General features: G+C 48.1%; 1 protein-coding gene across 1 annotated transcript in view; it reads right to left on the bottom strand.

Moving 5' to 3' along the window:
* Positions 1-3,037: 3,037 nt before the first annotated feature.
* Positions 3,038-16,903, bottom strand: part of LOC122114884 (S-adenosyl-L-methionine-dependent tRNA 4-demethylwyosine synthase TYW1-like) — an 81,702-nt gene continuing 67,836 nt past the window's right edge. The window contains exons 15-16 of the mRNA XM_042688146.1: positions 9,309-9,476; positions 3,038-3,543 (exon numbers count right to left, since the gene is read on the bottom strand). Coding sequence (XP_042544080.1) covers positions 3,322-3,543; positions 9,309-9,476 — 390 coding nt within the window. The 3' untranslated portion in view covers positions 3,038-3,321. The remainder of the gene's footprint in view (positions 3,544-9,308; positions 9,477-16,903) is intronic.

The following is a 16,903-nucleotide window of genomic DNA, read 5'->3' as shown; positions in this document are numbered from 1 at the left end:
TTCAATAACCACTTGCTGATGGGCTAAACTTCCAATCAATAAGGGGTAACATAAATTTCACCATTCTTCTGAGAGACACTTGCTGAGCCAACAGAGTTCCAGTCCCATCCAAGCCACACAGTAAGGCTCTATCTCAAACAAAACAGAACCACACAGCAAAGGCCCTCTGAATGTTATTTAGGCTTCTCTGTTTTATTTTTTGCTCTTATAAAATGTTCTTACTTATTTCTGGCTGATACCAGAGTTTGAACTCAGGGCCTTACACTGGCCACACTGGCGCTCTACCCTTAAGGCACACTCCCAACCCTTGGCTTTGGGTTTAGTTTGCTCATTTGTCTAGCTTCTTAAGGACAAAGAATGGATTACTGCTTTGTTTTTTTTTTTTTGTTTGTTTATTTTTGTTTGATCATAGGTTTGTTGAAACAGGATCTTATGGCCCAGGCTAGCCTTGAACTTGTGAAGCTGCTGGGATTTCAGGCTGTCCAGCTGTGCCCAGTAGCTACATTTCTTTTCCACAGAGCATTTACAAGAATGAACAGGCCTCTGACACTACTTCCATACACTGACTCTTCCCAGCTTTCTGTCTGGCATGTTCAACATAACCACCAGCAACCTTTCCTTTAATCCAGAGGACTGTCTTTAGGATTTTTCCAAGGCAGTTCCACTGAGAGTATTGAATTCACTTACATTTTGTTAACCTATATTCTTGTTTTCCAAGAAGAGTTGATAAAAGGACTGGAATGTTTGGTTATTGATGTCTACTGCTTTCCCATCTTCTGGCTGCTGCGCTTCCTGATGGAGAAATCAACTGCTAATTGCATCAAGATTTCATATTTTTTTTTCTTTTCAGATGATTTTCAGTTTGCTGTGCAGCTTTGGTTGTTTTCCAGAATTCTAATAGTTGCTTTGCTCATATTTTCTGAGTCATTCTGGAAACAGGTCTTCTCTCATTTAATTATTCAGTAATCATGTTTCAGTATCTTTTAAAACAACTTTCCTTTGTTATTTTCTCTAAAATTTTTTAGCTATTCCCACCTATTTGGCTAATTTTTCATTTGGATGTTAGAGTCAATTTACTTAAGCTTCACAAAAGAATATTCCATTGGAAATTAGAAGGTTATTGTGTAAAATAAATTGCCTTAGTACAACACCATAAGCTCCCACTTTCTCCTACTTAAACTATTTGGCAAACTTACTGATTTTCCACCCCCCCATGTAGATTCCATGGTATGCTCCCTAAGCCTGGTCCATTGTGACTGTGAATTGAGAATAATGGCCTGTTATTATTTTACTATCAAGCCACAAATCAGCATTTTCTGGCTTGAAAGGACAGCACTCACTTATGCACGTGAAGTGAATGTGGTCAGAAAGCTTCCTCCTTTTCAGGGCTGAGGGCTGACTGAGCCCACCCCCAACACATCCAGGCAGGGAGGGACACTCCTGCACAGGGGGCCCTTCTAGAGTGCTCCCTGCCCATTTCTTCAGCTGACTACTTTCTGTCTTCAAAATCTAGGGCAGGTGAACTGTTCTCTTGGTCCTGAGAGTCATTGTAATGAATAACCACTGTAATGAAGGGAGTTTAGGGAACACTCACCTGCAGCCTGGGGAGAATGAGGTACAGATAGCAGAGGGACCCGCAAAGCACCACCGCTGGGCCCTTAGCGTGGTATAGGTGTATGCTGACTCCTCTCAGAGTCAGAACCCAGCTGCGGACCCGGGCTGGTGCTGAGTTTGTCACTCTGGTATCCCAGTTTCTTCCTGATTTCCCAGTCTTGTAGTTTATGAGCTTAGGGGAAATGACCAAGAGGCTCTGACTACACCAGTGGGCTCCTCCATCCACAGCTTCACAACCTGATGCCATGCTGGGGTGGGAGGTTCAGTAGGCAGTAGGCCTGACTGGAGGAAGTGGGTCACTGGGATATACCCACCTGTGAGGGGTATAGCTTGCCCCTGCTACAGTTTCCTTCTCTCCTGCCCTGCCCATCTTTCTGCTGCCTCGCTGGCTCCAGCTTCTTCCTGGGCTCTCTACTTCCTTCCCTGCTCTGCCTCCCAGCGGCCGTGAGGGGGCCACTCTGTCCCTACACACTGTCTGTCCACCATGATGGTCACCCTTGTCTCAGGCCAAGTCACCATGGATTGAAACCACGAGCCCAAGAAATCCTTCCTTCTTACACGGCTTATTAATGAGGCTTGTGACTACCACAGTGAGGGAAAGAATTCCACACGGAGCAAAAAATACAATTAGGTGAGTTAGGAAGATGAAGTTAGCTACAATTTTACTTCTACTTAGAGAAAGAGGAAAATTGTATGTGAGAAATGGGGGAGGAGGAGGAAGAAGAAGAAGGAAATGGCAGCAGGCTTGACTTACCAGACGACCTGTGCCAACGCCAGTGGCTATACACCTGAGCAAGTTAAAGAGCATTTGTGTTCCAAGTCCTTATAAAAGATTACTTTATTAATTTCATTTCGGATGAAAGAATCATAAAATACTTCTGGCAACCTGGAAAAATATTCGGTGTTTTCCATAAGAGAATATGTAAAGAACAGACAAGCACAGCAGTGAAGGCTGGGAGTGGAAGATGCAGGCCTGCTGGGAATGGGGACGAGGACTCCTCCCATGGGAGAGGCTGACCACTGGGCACTGTTACCTCGCTCTGGTCCAGCCACTGCATCACCTGCTATGGCAATCTGGGAACAGGGTTGAAACCTAGCATCCTTCCAGTGCCATGGAAATTTCACAAGAAGTTGGCAATAAGCAAAATTTGAAGTGATCAATGCAGAACTTATTTTCAGCAGGTATTATCTTAAAATCCAAGAAAGGAGTAGAGCAGATGTTTTAATCAGGGCAGTTCAGTTTAAGGCTAAGCGGCTACTCCAAAGTAGCCAATAGCTCTGAGAGCCAGATGTAGCAATGAACGCCTGTAGTACTAGCGCAGGGGGGCTGAGGCAGGAGGATCTTACGTCTGAGACCAACCTGGGCTACAAAAAAATACTTTTAATTTTAAAACAAAAGCAAAACAAGCCAGTAGCCCAGAAAGAGAGGAGCACAATTATTTATTTCTGTGTAGCACTCTTATGAATAGCACTTTAGGAAGTCATACCAAAATATAATTAAAAAACTGTTAAATTCCAGATGATATTCTTCTCAGATATAAGAATGAGGAAGAGCTGAGCTCTGGTAGAAAGGTGTGACAGGCTGGCTGCTGTCTCTGCAGGGCAGAAGCAGTGTGACAGGTGTCCTTGGAAAGGCTGTGGGATGGAGCCCAGGAACCACCCGGGACGTCTGGCTGGTGTCCTTTGGCATCCTCAAGTCAGATAAGCTCAGCATCCAGAAACGTCCTTCGATCTGCTCTTCCTCTGATGCCGTGTGTCCCTGGGATCAAAGCCTCGCTCCTGGGCACCAAACAGTGCCCAGAAGGGAGTCCGGGCCATGTAGTCCTTTGCACCAAAGGTCTCTGAGCCACCACTGCCTTCATACCGCTGGATGAGCTCCTGGAAGCGTCCGTAATCAATCCACGTCCACCATTCCCCATCAATCTTAAACTGGAAGAAAGTGCTCGGTCAGAAGCAAAGCTACCCACAGGGAAAAACATCAAATAAATACAGAAAAACTGCAGAGGAGACTGATTTTTTTTTTCTATCATATCATATAAACAGAAATCCATGTTCAAAATAAGCTTCCTGTGAAGCCAAGACACAGTGCAGTAAAGAAAGCTTCTTTCCCTGGACTATGCCCCATGGTGGGTAGGGGCGGTACGCAGGGGCGCCCCACAGTGGGCCTCTTCCTAGATAGGCCACCTGGGGCAGGTGGGGGTGGGGTGCCCTGCAGAGGGACTCCTCTTGGATGAGAGCCATCCCGGGGCAGGCGGGGGGCCTGGAGCAGTGGGCCACAGGACATCCAATGCTCATAGCCCATTCTGTGTCCCAAGGGCTGCATTAGGGCCACTAGCAAAAGGCTTTTTATTAGCTTGCTTGAGTTATTAGTAAATGTTTATCGATGGCTTCCAATACGAAGTGCAACTAGATGACTCAAACTAGCTCCACAGTCTGGTTTGTACACAGTACCTCATTAGGAGAAAGCCTGTTAAGAATTTCAATTTGAAAAATGGGAATAATCTAATTTGTGTTCTCTTAAATGAATTGCTTCCCAAAAGCCTTCATCTTCTCTCCCAAGCCTGACAGCAGAGGAAACTGCAAAGGTGCAATGCCTATGTGTCTCTTCATATTTACATAACATAATATGTACATTGAAATGAACTCCAAGATACGGAACCAAGAGATCTTCTTTTTTTTAATTTTTTGATGATTCTGTCTTCTTTTCCTTAGGTATGGTGTATTCAAGTGTGTCAGGAGGGTTGGGGGGGAGGGTACAGAACTCGAGGGAAAAAGGGTGAAAAATCTGCAGCAGTGGAGCTCAATGGACACTGGTGGAAGTGAACTCTACAACTCGTGGGTAGAGACAGGATGGAGGGATTAGGAGGGAGGAACAGAAGACACTGTACAAAAGGAAATGTACTCATTACCTGACTCATGTAATCGTAATCCTCTGTACATCGCCTCTATAGTAACAATAAAGTAATTTTTGAAAAAAAGACCCACAGCTACATGTTCTGACCCCTGTGGAGGAAACTACTATGGTGCAGGCTTAGACCTGCTCCAGGGTGATCAGCTCCCCGGCCACTCAGAACCGTACCTGGCAGCCCATCCACCACCAGCGCCTGCACAGCCAGGTGATCTCTCTGGGTCACAGCCTCATAGCAAGCACTTCAGCTTCTGTGGCCTTTACAGGCTGCCTGGAGCCAGAGATGCCACCACATGGAACAGGAGGTCTGCATGTGGCTTCGGGGGTGGTCCCTGTCTTTCAACCACAACCTCCTTCCTCCCAGGGTCTCTATCCTTGCTCTGGGGTGAATCCCTTTAGACAAAGCTGGGCCACAGCAGCTCTGTGCTGATCCTGCGCCACCTCTGCTCATGGTCAGGATTTGGTGCTGTCCTCCTGTGAGCCCCCACCCCACTTCGCCATTGCTCAATTGCCTAGACCACATGGGGCAGCCATTCCTCACTCTCTAACCTTCCATCCTCCACAGGATGGAAACTCTCCACTGACACCCAGGACAAGTGGAAACTTGCTGCTGCTGGCTTTCCTCACAGAGCAGAATGGACTGCTTCCTGAAGCACTCCCAGGCGCCAGTCTCCTGATGTGGTAACGCCCAGCCAGTACCGGCACTTCACACAGAACTGTTCTTAGTAGAGCAGCACAGGAGAAGGTCCTGGGGTTCACGCTGTTCCACTCTTTGAGTGGGGTGGACATTTAAGAGCTCATACAACTTGGACATACTGCTTTTGTTTCAGAGGCAGGTATTTCCCTGTGGCTACGCAGGTGGCTGAGGGCAGGGATGGCATCTGTTACTGCTTCCTTCTCTCATCATGGAGGGGCAGCAATGGGCATGGCCCCATCTTGGGGTCTGGCAAGGATCTGGGAGTGCAGGGAAAGGCAGTGTTTGGCAGCTGCCCCCAGACTCGGCCCCCAGGAGTCGTCTTGGCCCTGCTTCCCCTGGTTCCTCCTATCACTGGCCTCTCTCTTTTGGGGTTCAATCTCCAGGTATGGGAAGTCTGATCCTCCGTGCCCAGGCCCTGCTCACCAACTCCCTTAAGCTACAATCATGCCAGCCATGGCCAGCCCAAGGGGGACAAAGGGTGAGGAGCAAGTGACTAATGTTTTCGAGGTAACCAAGGCTTGTAGTGAACAACATATTTCACTGTTCATTCTAGCATGCACACATGCAATAGTACTGAATGGATACCGTTTATAAAGCCCAGCTGAGTGAAACCCAGAAAACTGAATTTCTTAACCCCACAGACACTGGAGGACCTCACGCTGATGCTGAAGCTCTGCCCTGGATCAGGGTGAAAAAACAAGATGTATGGAGATTACCATGGTCATTAAAACTGGACAGGTCAGCACTGAGCCCCCAAGTGGCTGTGATGTAGAATGCACGCACAGTCAGCCCCGGTGGCAGGGCACAGTTCTACCACCAGAACGGCCAACCACAGAACAGCGCTTCTCTTGGCTTCTTGAAGACAGGATGTGGCCCACTGGGATATAGCGAGGGCCCTCCTGATGTGCAAGTTGGCCAAGCCTGCCTGCCATGTCTGCATGGTGTCTGCTTGCCTGTGCTAGTCAGCTCCTCCGGTATCTTCTTATCAGGACATTGTCCTGTTGGGCCAGAGCCCACCCTTAGGGCCTCCTTTAGCTGTAATGTCTCCTGACAAGTCCCATCTCTAAGTACATCTGACTTAGGGGTTAGAACAGTGATCTAGGAATTTGGGGACACACAGTAACAGGTACCATCTGTTTTTGTCTTGGGGGTCAAGACAAAAACTGAATTGACACAAGCCATGCAAGATGTGAGAATGAAGATACTGAAGGAAAATGGAATAGGTAGCTCAGGAAAAGTCAACTGTCTCCTGCAAAAGGCAAAGGCTGAAAGGGCAAAATCTGTTTGACTGACACACAAACCATGTTGAAATTAAACCCAGACCACAAAATGAAACTCACAGCTAAGTGCCCTGAGACATGAGGTCTTCCTGCTCCAAGGGCTCCTCAAAGCCAGCCACACAAGAAGTAAATGTGCGCACAACCACAAATAAGCTCAAAAGGTCACAGGTGACCCCCCCCCCCCCGCCCCCAACACACACTGCAGCAGGGTGGGGCCCAGCCTGGATGGACGGAGCTGGCAGGCTGGCCAGACACCCAGGTTGAGATCTGTGGAGTGGAAGCGCGGTGAGGAGGGCACCTGGGAAAGACGCAGTACACAGAACAATGGCAAGGGGTGTTCTGCACTATTAGAAGAGGCTGATAAATTCTATCAAAGACAACAGATTACTTTGACTTCCTGAAATGGTCATTTAAAAAGACATACACTTACAGAAACTAGATCAGGACATAGGCATTTTCTACCTGGATTGTCTCCCGCTGAGGAGTGAGAGAGGACTCCAGCTTCACTAACCTTTGTACTCGCCTTAGGAGACAGGAAACTACACCCAGCAGGTGGACAAGTGGTGTGTTCTCGCTGAATTTAAACATGTCCCAGCGGCAGGGTGCAGCAGGTGCTGTGCTAGGGGCTGATGGCAACGCTAACTTGAGAATTCCCCTAATGCCACCTCCAGACACAGTCTGGAAAGATGGTAGAGTAGGAAGCAGGGTAATACTATCCGACCAGACAAAACCAAGGAGCACAGTGTGTCCTGGAACTCAGGTCTTCGGAGGGTGAGCCCTGGACTTCAGAAGTAAGCTGGCCACACCTGCAGGGGATTTACTCACCTGGCTGTCCGGCCTTCCCACCCTTCCTAGAAGCCCAGCCCTGGGGCTGGGAGTGTGGGGTGGGTTGGGGGTGGGTATTCAGAGCCCTTCCCCCCACCCCCTCAGCCTGGGTTCTAGGGCCCATGATTCCTTTGTTTCTGCAATGTGGTTTCCCTGCTATATCACAAACTGCTTCCTTTAAACTCTACAGTAGCTGTCTGTAACCTTGCTTGCCCCCCCCCCATTCCCACCTTCCCAGCAGGGTCCTGTGTCTGCCCCCCTCCCCCCACTCCCTGCCGCTGTACGAGCTCCCCAGGGCCCGCATTTCTGCAGCTCCTGGTCCTGGGTCTGTACTGGCTGCTGGTCCAGTCAGGGAGCAAGTCCTTCCTCAGTGAAGCATCTGCAACAGCCACCTTGCCCAGCATACCCCGCCTCTCTGTACCCTGCCCTTGACAGCTAGGATAAAACATCTAGACACGTGCCCTCTTTAGATGTGGTCTTTCTCTCTGCAGAGTCTGCTTGAGTCCTTAGTGTTGAGCACAGCCCTGTAGGCACACACGGGGATCCGTGAGCATCACAGGAAACAAGAAAGCCCTGCCTCCGCTCTCCTCTATCCTTCCTTGAGAGCAGTGACCTTGGCAAGGTCATGTGTGCTCACCTTAACATTCAGTCTCCGATCCTTTCCTGTCCTCTGGACCTCTGAGAGACCAGAACTCACTCTCTCCCAACAGTGACCACATGCAAACATGTAGTCTAACTGTGGTCAGCGCGAGACCTGACCTCACACTTCACACCCAAGTTCTAATAGCATACCAACACATATACCATCTAACCACAGTAAGCTCAAGGCCTGACCTCACTAGTCTACAGCAGTGAGTATACCCCAGAGGTGGCACTATGTGTTTGTAAACAGGACACAATCATCACCACAAATGTTCAAACGTGAATTTTACTTCTTAGTGACCAAGCTAACAAGAAACTGATTTTCTTTTGTTAGGAATTTTTTACTTAAAAACACACCAGAGTGGGCTGGGAAGGTGGCTCAGTGGTAGAGCGCTTGCCTTGTATGCCCGAGGCCCTAGGTTCGATTCCTCAGCACCACATAAGCAAAAAGAAAAAAACCGAAAGTGGCGCTGTGGCTCAAGTGGTAGAGCGCTAGCCTTGAGCTGAAGAGCTGAGGGACAGTGCCCAGGCCCAGAGTTCGGGCCCCACAGCCAGACCCAAAAAAAAAAAAAAAAAACCACACACATGCCAGAAGAGTTCTCAGCTTGCCTAATAAACAAGCTACAGAAGAAGAGCAGAAATAGTGTCAGGAACTGGAATCTCAAACTGAATCTTCCAGATGACAAAACTCGGCTATTTGATGAACACTTCAGAATGTCTCCTGACAGCTAGAGGCTCCGATGGGGGCTGACTATTTTTGTTCCTCCTGTCATTCCAGGAAGGACTAGAGGTTACTACAAGGTTTTCTTTTCTAAGCATGCACCTTTCTAAAAATTACAACTAGAAGGCACTTTGGGATGTCTAGATGGGGCTAAAGAAAAGAGCAATTCCAGAAGTGGTGCTGTGGCTCAAAGTGGCAGAGCACTAGCCTTGAGTGAAAATGCTCAGGAACAGAGAGGGGACCCAAGAGAGAGAATTGAGGGCCTTGTTTCTCTTGGGAATATAGCACGTGGTGAGGGGAGGTGGGGTAAGGTAGGAAGGGGAGGAGAGCAGAAGGAAAGCACTCTTACCTTCCAGTGTGCAATCAGGAGGCAGCTGGGGTGCTCAGGCAGGGAGGAGGGGAGCAAGGAGGAGCTGGGAGGGGAGGGGAAGGGAGTAGAGGGGTATGGGAGGACAGCAGCCTCACCTTCCAATGTGTGACCAGAAGGCAGCTGGAATGCTTGTGCAAGGAGGAGGTGTCAAGGGGAGCAGGGAGGGACTGGGAGGGGAGGAGAGGAGAGGAAGGAGAGACAGGGAGGGGAGGAGAGAGGAGGGAAGGGGAGCAGGAGGATGGTGGCCTCACCTTCCTGTGTGCTATCAGCAGGCAGTTGGAGTGCTCGTGCTCACAGGCGAGTTCGTAGTCGGGGATCAGCTCCACCAGCTCCTGAACAAAGCGCACCACTTCCTCGTGCCAGGGCACATTGGCCATGGTAAGGCTGCTGGCCGAGCTCTCTCCACAGTAGGTGACACCCTGTTAGAACATCACAGCAGGCAGGTGGTTACAAATGTCACTAGAGTGGCAGAGTCCAACTTCCAGAGCCAGAAGGGCTTCTAGAGCCATTGAAGGCGATGGCACCTGCCCGATGCAGCAGGAAGCTATGCTACTTGGAGATGAACACACACAGGACCGGCCAGGATTCTTGTCACTTGGCCATGCTCTGCAGTGACCGGGCACTGTGGAGAACTGTGTTTAGTCAGCTGTACTTCCTACCATTCAGGAGATGGACTCTGAAGACCCACTGTTCCCTCCTGGTCTTAGAAAGCACCCACGGAATTTCTGGAAGATATAAATTGGCTTCTAAGTCTTGAACTCTACTTGAAAAACCAGACATACATAACCCAAGTTTCATAACTCAGTGCCCCACCTGGTCAATCATGTAGTGACAATGATTCTGAAAATAGGTGATATCTGAACCGTGAGCTTTTCACATTTCCCCAAATCAAACTCTGTCCCTTCCCCCCTCCCCTGCCATCCTAGAGACTCAACTCAAGGCCTCAACCTGGCCACCATTCGCCTTGTGCCCCAGCCCTTTTCTCCTGGTGGCTCCAGTCTCTGCCTCCCAAGGACTACCATGAGGCTGTGGCTCCCAAGCGGGCAGCCACTGAGGTGCAATGCTGCACACACTTCCTCACACAGACATGCGCGCAGAGACAGCACAGAGACAAGAAGAGGCAGAATGGAATTTTAAAAAGCAGCTCACTCTCCAGTGAGTCTGCAGGGACGTGCCCTGCAGATGGCCCAGCTGGGATTTGGTTGGAGACTCGGAGGAGCTGTGTAGAATGCCCTGCCCCAAATGGCTGCTCAGGAAGATGACTGGTACCCAAGGCTGAATACAAATGACCCACAACCCAAATGAATTAGGCCCCACAAGAAAATCTTTTCAGTCTGTGTACAGACTCACAGAACTCAGGAAACCAGTTATGAGTCTGGAAAGAGTATAATAATAATAACAACAACAGAGAAAGTATGGTTGAGCTGGGCACAGTGGCTCAATACACAGAGATCAGGAGAATCACAGACCAAGGCCAGCCAGGCAAAAAGTTCACAAGATCTCCCCCCTGCCCCAATGTCAACCAATGTAAGATGGTATTACAGCTGCCTAGAAAGTATGCATAAGCCAGATGGGGCATACAAATAAGACTCTATTAAATAACTAAAATAGCCAGGCACCAGTGGCTCACACCTGTAATCCTAGCTACTCAGGAGGCTAAGGTCTGAGGATCGTGGCTTGAAGCCAGGCCAGGTAGGAAATTCTAAGACTCTTATCTCCAATAGACTGCCCCCCAAAAAACTGCAAGTGGAACTGTGGCTCAAGTGGTAGAGCACTAGCCTTGAGCAAAAAAGCTCAGAGACAATGGCCAGGCCCTGGGTTCAAGACCCACAACTGACAAAAAAAAAAAAAGAAGAAAGAAAGTATTACTGAAAAACTGCTGAAATTTACCCAAATGCATAAAAAACAGGAAATGGGGCTGGGAAGGTGGCTCAGTGGTAGAGCGCTTGCCTCGCATACATGAGGCCCTGAGTTTGATTCCTCAGCACCATATACATAGAAAAAGCAGGAAGTGGCACTGTGGTTCATGTGGTGCAGTGCTAGCCTTGAGCTGAAGAGCTGAGGGACAGTGCCCAGGCCCAGAGTTCAAGCCCCACGACAAAAAACAAAACAAAACAAAAAAACAGGAAATGATTTATTGATAAGGTCATGGAATACACTTAATTTCAATTTTAAATTGCTTATGAATAGTGGTAGTAAAATCGTATGGGTAGTAGCTAATTCAGAGGGACTTACTATTTATTTATTTAGTTATCTATTTATTTTTGGTTGGTCGTAGGGCCCCAGCTGGGACTTACTATTTAAAAAGTTTGCTAAAGCATGGAGATTTCGGATAGGCTCTTATATTCATGACAACAGCTTCTGAAAACATTTTGCTATTTTATTATCTGGCAATGAGAAATGGTGAACTTGAAAGGAAACCAGGTCTGGCAAAGGAATGAGGGAATGCCACAGGCCACCGCCTTCACCTCTGCTGCTCCTCAGGGCCCCACAGGAGCGCTCCTTGAGTCAGCCAGGAATGTGGGCAACAGGACTGGAACCTCTGGGACAAGCAGAGCTGGGCCTCCATGACAGGAGTGGAGGTCACCCCATGACCCCACACCTTGCTGTCCGCAGATCCCTCTGCTCAGCCATTCCTGAGAAAGCACAACAGACTGAATTATCTAGAAACATGGACTGCCTCCCAACAGAACTGGATGCTGCCTGCCCCTCCTCAGCCACCATCTACTCACTACCAGCCGCCACGTCTTCCCCCAGCAACCTGAAGAAACCCACTGATAGGGAAATGCACTGATAGGCAAAACCACGGTGTGGAATCACTGGCTGAGAAGGGGCATCTCCATGTGGTCAAGTGCTACTCCGGGAGCTGGGAGCCAGAGGGAAGTTTCATCTGGGGTCTCCATCTAGGGGAAGAGCAGTATCTGGGCACTTTGACTTTGATATTCCACTTTAACTGAATGGATGCCAAAAGACTGCTGCAACTTTTTTTGCCCCAAGTTTAATGACTAAAGAAATACTGGCTTTGATAACATACTCAAACATGTCTTTACCCTAAAAGTGTCCACAGCTCCCCTCAGTTCAGCCCGGCCTCACGGCCTGGCCACGAGGCCTTCACCTTCCTTCATAACTGTCTCACAAGGGACTGGAGGCCACTTGGGAGCTCTTACCCTGTGCGCATGCACAAATGTCTTCAGAACTGAACCACTCTAAGCCCTGTACTGGGGCTGGTTCCCCACTGACCTGAGTCTCTTCATCCCCTATGTGGAAGTTATCAGAAAGTGGGTATGAGGGTGGGCCGGAGCTCAGCTCCTGGCAAGCAGGACTGCGCCTGGGTGCTCTCTGTGCCCCTACCAAGCTAAACTACATGAGCAAGGATCAGGTGACGTGTTCTACACAGCCAGTTCCAGAACTCTTCAGGATTCTCCCTCTCTTTCAGGGTTATGGCTCCACTGTTAACACAATCAGGCGCCTCCCCTGCCTCTGTGAAGGCTGACATTGAGGACCATAGTTCAAAGACAGCCCTGGAAGGAAAGTCCGTGAGACTGGAAGTGGTGCTATGGCTCAGAGCGGTAGAGTACTAGCCCTGAGCAGCAAAGCTCAGGGACAGCACCCAGCAGTGCTAAGGCAGCTGAGATGCCAGGCACATACCACCTCACCCCACTTTACATTGGCTGACATTGGGACAATGGGGAGATTATGTGAACTTTTTGCTTGGCTGGCCTTGATTTGTGATCTGATCTCTGCATATTGAGCCACTGTGCCACTGTGCCCAGCTCAGCCATACTTTCTATGTTATTATTATTTCAAGCTCTTGCAGCTCCCGTGGTGCAATGCTAGGCGGAGCACACCAAGCAGGACTTCTGGCACAAATGGATTTGCTGCTAGAGTTTGCAATGAAGCAGGCATTTGTTTCATAAATAAGCAAGCAAATAATGACAGTTCAGAGTCTCAGACCAACAAATAAAGACCTGTTTACATCTAATTGAGCTAAAATGCATGTTAATTTACAATGAAAAGACAAATACTTCACAAGACTAGCAATGAAAGAACAGAGGAAATCAGCATAATAAAAGAATAGCTTCTACTGATGTACTTTAAATAAAGGTGCCTAATGAAATGTACCTAATTGTTACCAGATCAGGTACCAGGGATACTGCAGGATCCCCTACCCCTGGAGAAGATGTGTCCTTTCGTTTTAGACTGACCACACCTGGGCCCTGGGCAGCCTGGTCCATGTGGGCCACATATGCCATGCTCTGCGCACTCGAGCATGGGCCCTACACACACACACACACACACACACACACACACACACACACACACACACACACACACACACACACACACACACACACACACACACACACACACACACACACACACACACACACACACACACACACAGAGTCTTCTCCACAGCACACTTGAGCGTGGTCCCTACATGTGCTTACCAGGCCCATGCCAGCATGAGGATCACGCCTGTCTGGGAGAGAAGACGCAAGGGCTGTGGCTAGCCACCATACCAGTCCAGCATGTGCACGCTCTACCCACCCTTCTCTCGTTTCTTTTCTAACTCTTCTTCTTCAGAAACCAGGTCTCATTATATAGTGCAGGCTAGCCTTGAACTCACAAACCTGCCTCTGCCTGCCAGGTACTGCCTATCTCCCTCCTGACCCAAGGGTGTTACAGCCACAACGTACCCTGTGTGTTTGCTAATCTGCACACAATTTGGTATAATACCATGTATGTTTTCTAATTTTCAAGTCCTAGAATTACATTTCTTTCTTTTTTTTTTTTTTCTTTTGTCAGTCATGGGGCTTGAACTCTGAGCCTCAGCGCTGTCCCTCAGCTCTTTAGCTCAAGGCTAGCACTCTACCACTTGACACAGTACCACTTCCTGTATTTATTACTTTTGATGACCCTGGCCTGTGAACTTGGGCCCTAGGCCTGCTCGGTGGGTACATGACCATGTGGTCAGTCCTTCAGTCCTTTGCTTTCATAGTTTTTAGACAGGGTCTCTTGTTTATGCCTAAGCTGGCCTGGATCTTGACCCTCCAGTTCTTCCTGCAGAGCTGAAATGACAGATATCCTCCACTATGTCCATCTTTTATTTTTATTTTTTTTGTCGGCCGTGAGGCTTGAACTCTGGGCCTGGGCACTGTCCCTCAGCTCTTCAGCTCAAGGCGAGCACTCTACCACTTGAGCTACAGCGCCACTTCCAGTTTTCTGGTGGTTTATTGGAGATAGGAGTCTCACGGTCTCTCCTGCCCAGGCTGGCTTTGAACCACGATCCTCAGATCTCAGCCTCCTGAGTAGCTAGGATTACAGGCGTGAGCCACCAGCGCCCGGTTGTCCATCTTTTATTAACTGAGATGGGAAAGGAAATGAGGAGGGGTGGGAGAGAAGAAAGGGAAGGAAAGAGGGAGATATAAAGTGACCAAGTCATCAGCCAAGCTGCTTTATAATAATAGAGGTTTTACTGCACCATAATTTGAGGCAGCATACTTTAATAGCTAAATCGTAAATTAAAGCACCACTGATTGCTAATGCTGGCACAGTATTAAGCCAGGACATATATTTTCAGATACAATTTGTATCTTTGCATCATTAAAGCTCTGGCCAAGAGTCACTTTTTGAAATTAAGAACAATTTCAAAAGAAAACATGAATAAAATATACAGTCAGGGAGCAACATCTCATTTGCACCCTTTGCCCCTCCAGAGTAGAGTAATAGAGAAAGCCGAATTTACAAACAGCTGTGAACATCTGCATCGTCCCCTCATGCACACAGAACATTCACTTTAAAAACACATGCTTTGAAAGTAGGGTCAGCTTTCAGAGACAGGAAATTTTCCTGCCACTTTCTCTTATTTTGTGGGCACTTAGTTTTCAACAGAAGTCATGTGCCTCTTAGCTGAGTGTGGTGGTGCACACCTGTAACCCTCACTACTCAAGAGGCCAAGGCAGGAGAACTACAAGTTCAAATCCAATGAAAAGGCTTCATTTTCACAGTGAGACTTTGTCTCAATAAACAAACAAGAAACAATAACAACAAAAAAAGTCATTTGTGGGCCAGGCACTGATGGCTCCTGCCTGTAATTCTACCTACTCAGGAGGTTGAGTTTAAAGCCAGCTCTGATAGGAAACTCCGTGAAACGAGACGTGGTGGTGTGGTTCAAAATGGTAGAGCACTAGCCCCGAGCAGCAAAGCTCAGGGACAGCGCCCACGCCCTGAATTCAAGCCCCATAACTGATGACAAAAAACAAAACAAAACAAACAACAACAACAACAAAAACAAAAACAAAAAAAGTCATTTGCCTAAGCCTCCACAGGCTTAACTATCATTTCATGCTGATGAATACTAAATCATGACTCCATGGCCTGTGCGAACCTATCCATGGTACTTAAAAGATGTCTGTTTTAACAGAGCTAACAGGAAATTCACAGTGCTGTCCCGTAACTTGCCTCCTGGCTTTCTCTACCTTGGTAAACTGCCTCAGCTTCATGCCACTGTCCAAGCCAAAACCCAGTGGTATTCTTTCTTGTTCTTTGGTCAGTTCAGGAAATTGAACTCAGGGTCTAACATTACTCTACCACTTGAGCCACGCCTCCAACGCTTTTGCTTTAGTTTGTCCCTCTACAGGGCTTTGTGCTGTTGCCTGGGGCTGGCCTCACAGTGATCCACTACCAATGCCTTGGTAACTTTTTGCCTGGGCTAGACTCAAATGGCAATCCTCCCACTTCTACCACTCAGGTAGCTAGGATGACAGGAGTGCATCAATGTGCCCTCAGGTACTATTCATGATCTCTATTTTCTCACTCAGTGCATGTAGTTGTAAATTTTATAGGCTCTACTACCAAGAACTATGTTAAAGGCACCCACTGCTCTCCAGCTGCATTACAAGTGAGCTCCTCAATCATCACAGATTTTGCTAGGACTGAGCAATAACTTCAAAACTGGTCTACAAACTTCTGTCACTACCCTCCAAAGTCCACTCGTGGCCCAGGAGTGAGCGATCTTTAAAAATCATTAACTAGGCTGTATCAGTGCCTAGCTTCTATTCTCAAGGAGTAATACCCTAGTGCACCTCGTATTTATAAAGCTTAAATTTAAGTTCAAGTCCAATTCCCCACCTTTCCTCAAAGTGCTTCATCACTCTGTCCCAGAGCTCTTGATCCACCCTGCGTGCAGCAACCCTAAGGGTGCTGCCTGTGCTAGCCTGCTTCCTGCCACAATGCCACCACCCTACTAAGCTTTGCCTACTGTCTTGCTTCTAGTACCAGGCATCAGGCTTCCTAAAAAAGCCATCCTCTCAGAAGAGCCTTCCTGAAACAGGAAGCCATAAACACTAGCAAAACAGCATACAAATTCACTCTTCACCCAGAAATCCACCTAGAGGGATCCATCCCTAAGAACACTGCCAAAATACACCTGGAATAAGCAGTGAATGGACACCAGGCAGGATCACCAGGGTGATGTTTTCTGGACACACACACTGTCTGAGTGTGATCAGTCTTCTGTTAGAGTGTATTAGCTGTATAACATAGTGGGTTTTACTATACTATATGTTCACTGCTCCTTTCACGTGTTTTGTGTCCTAACTGTACAACACAGTAGGCTTCACTAGGCATTTTTGTAGATGCACATCAAGCACTTGGATAATGTTAACCCCCATCCCCACCACCCTGTGACCCTCTTTGGCCTCCTCCCCACCTTCCCCCCATCCCCAATCCCCCGCCCAACTATTCCTTGTCCTCTTCCCAAATAGTTCCCTTCTAATTTCATGTCTCTTCTTAGTCTAGATTCTGTATTTGAAAAAGAAAGTAATCTATAATACTGTGAATA

This window comes from Dipodomys spectabilis, unplaced genomic scaffold (genome assembly GCF_019054845.1).
Source record: "Dipodomys spectabilis isolate Male_0828 unplaced genomic scaffold, ASM1905484v1 ptg000112l, whole genome shotgun sequence".
Lineage (NCBI taxonomy): Eukaryota > Metazoa > Chordata > Mammalia > Rodentia > Heteromyidae > Dipodomys > Dipodomys spectabilis.
The sequence above is the reverse complement of the archived record's forward strand: the minus strand, read 5'-3'. Positions and strand labels throughout refer to the sequence as shown.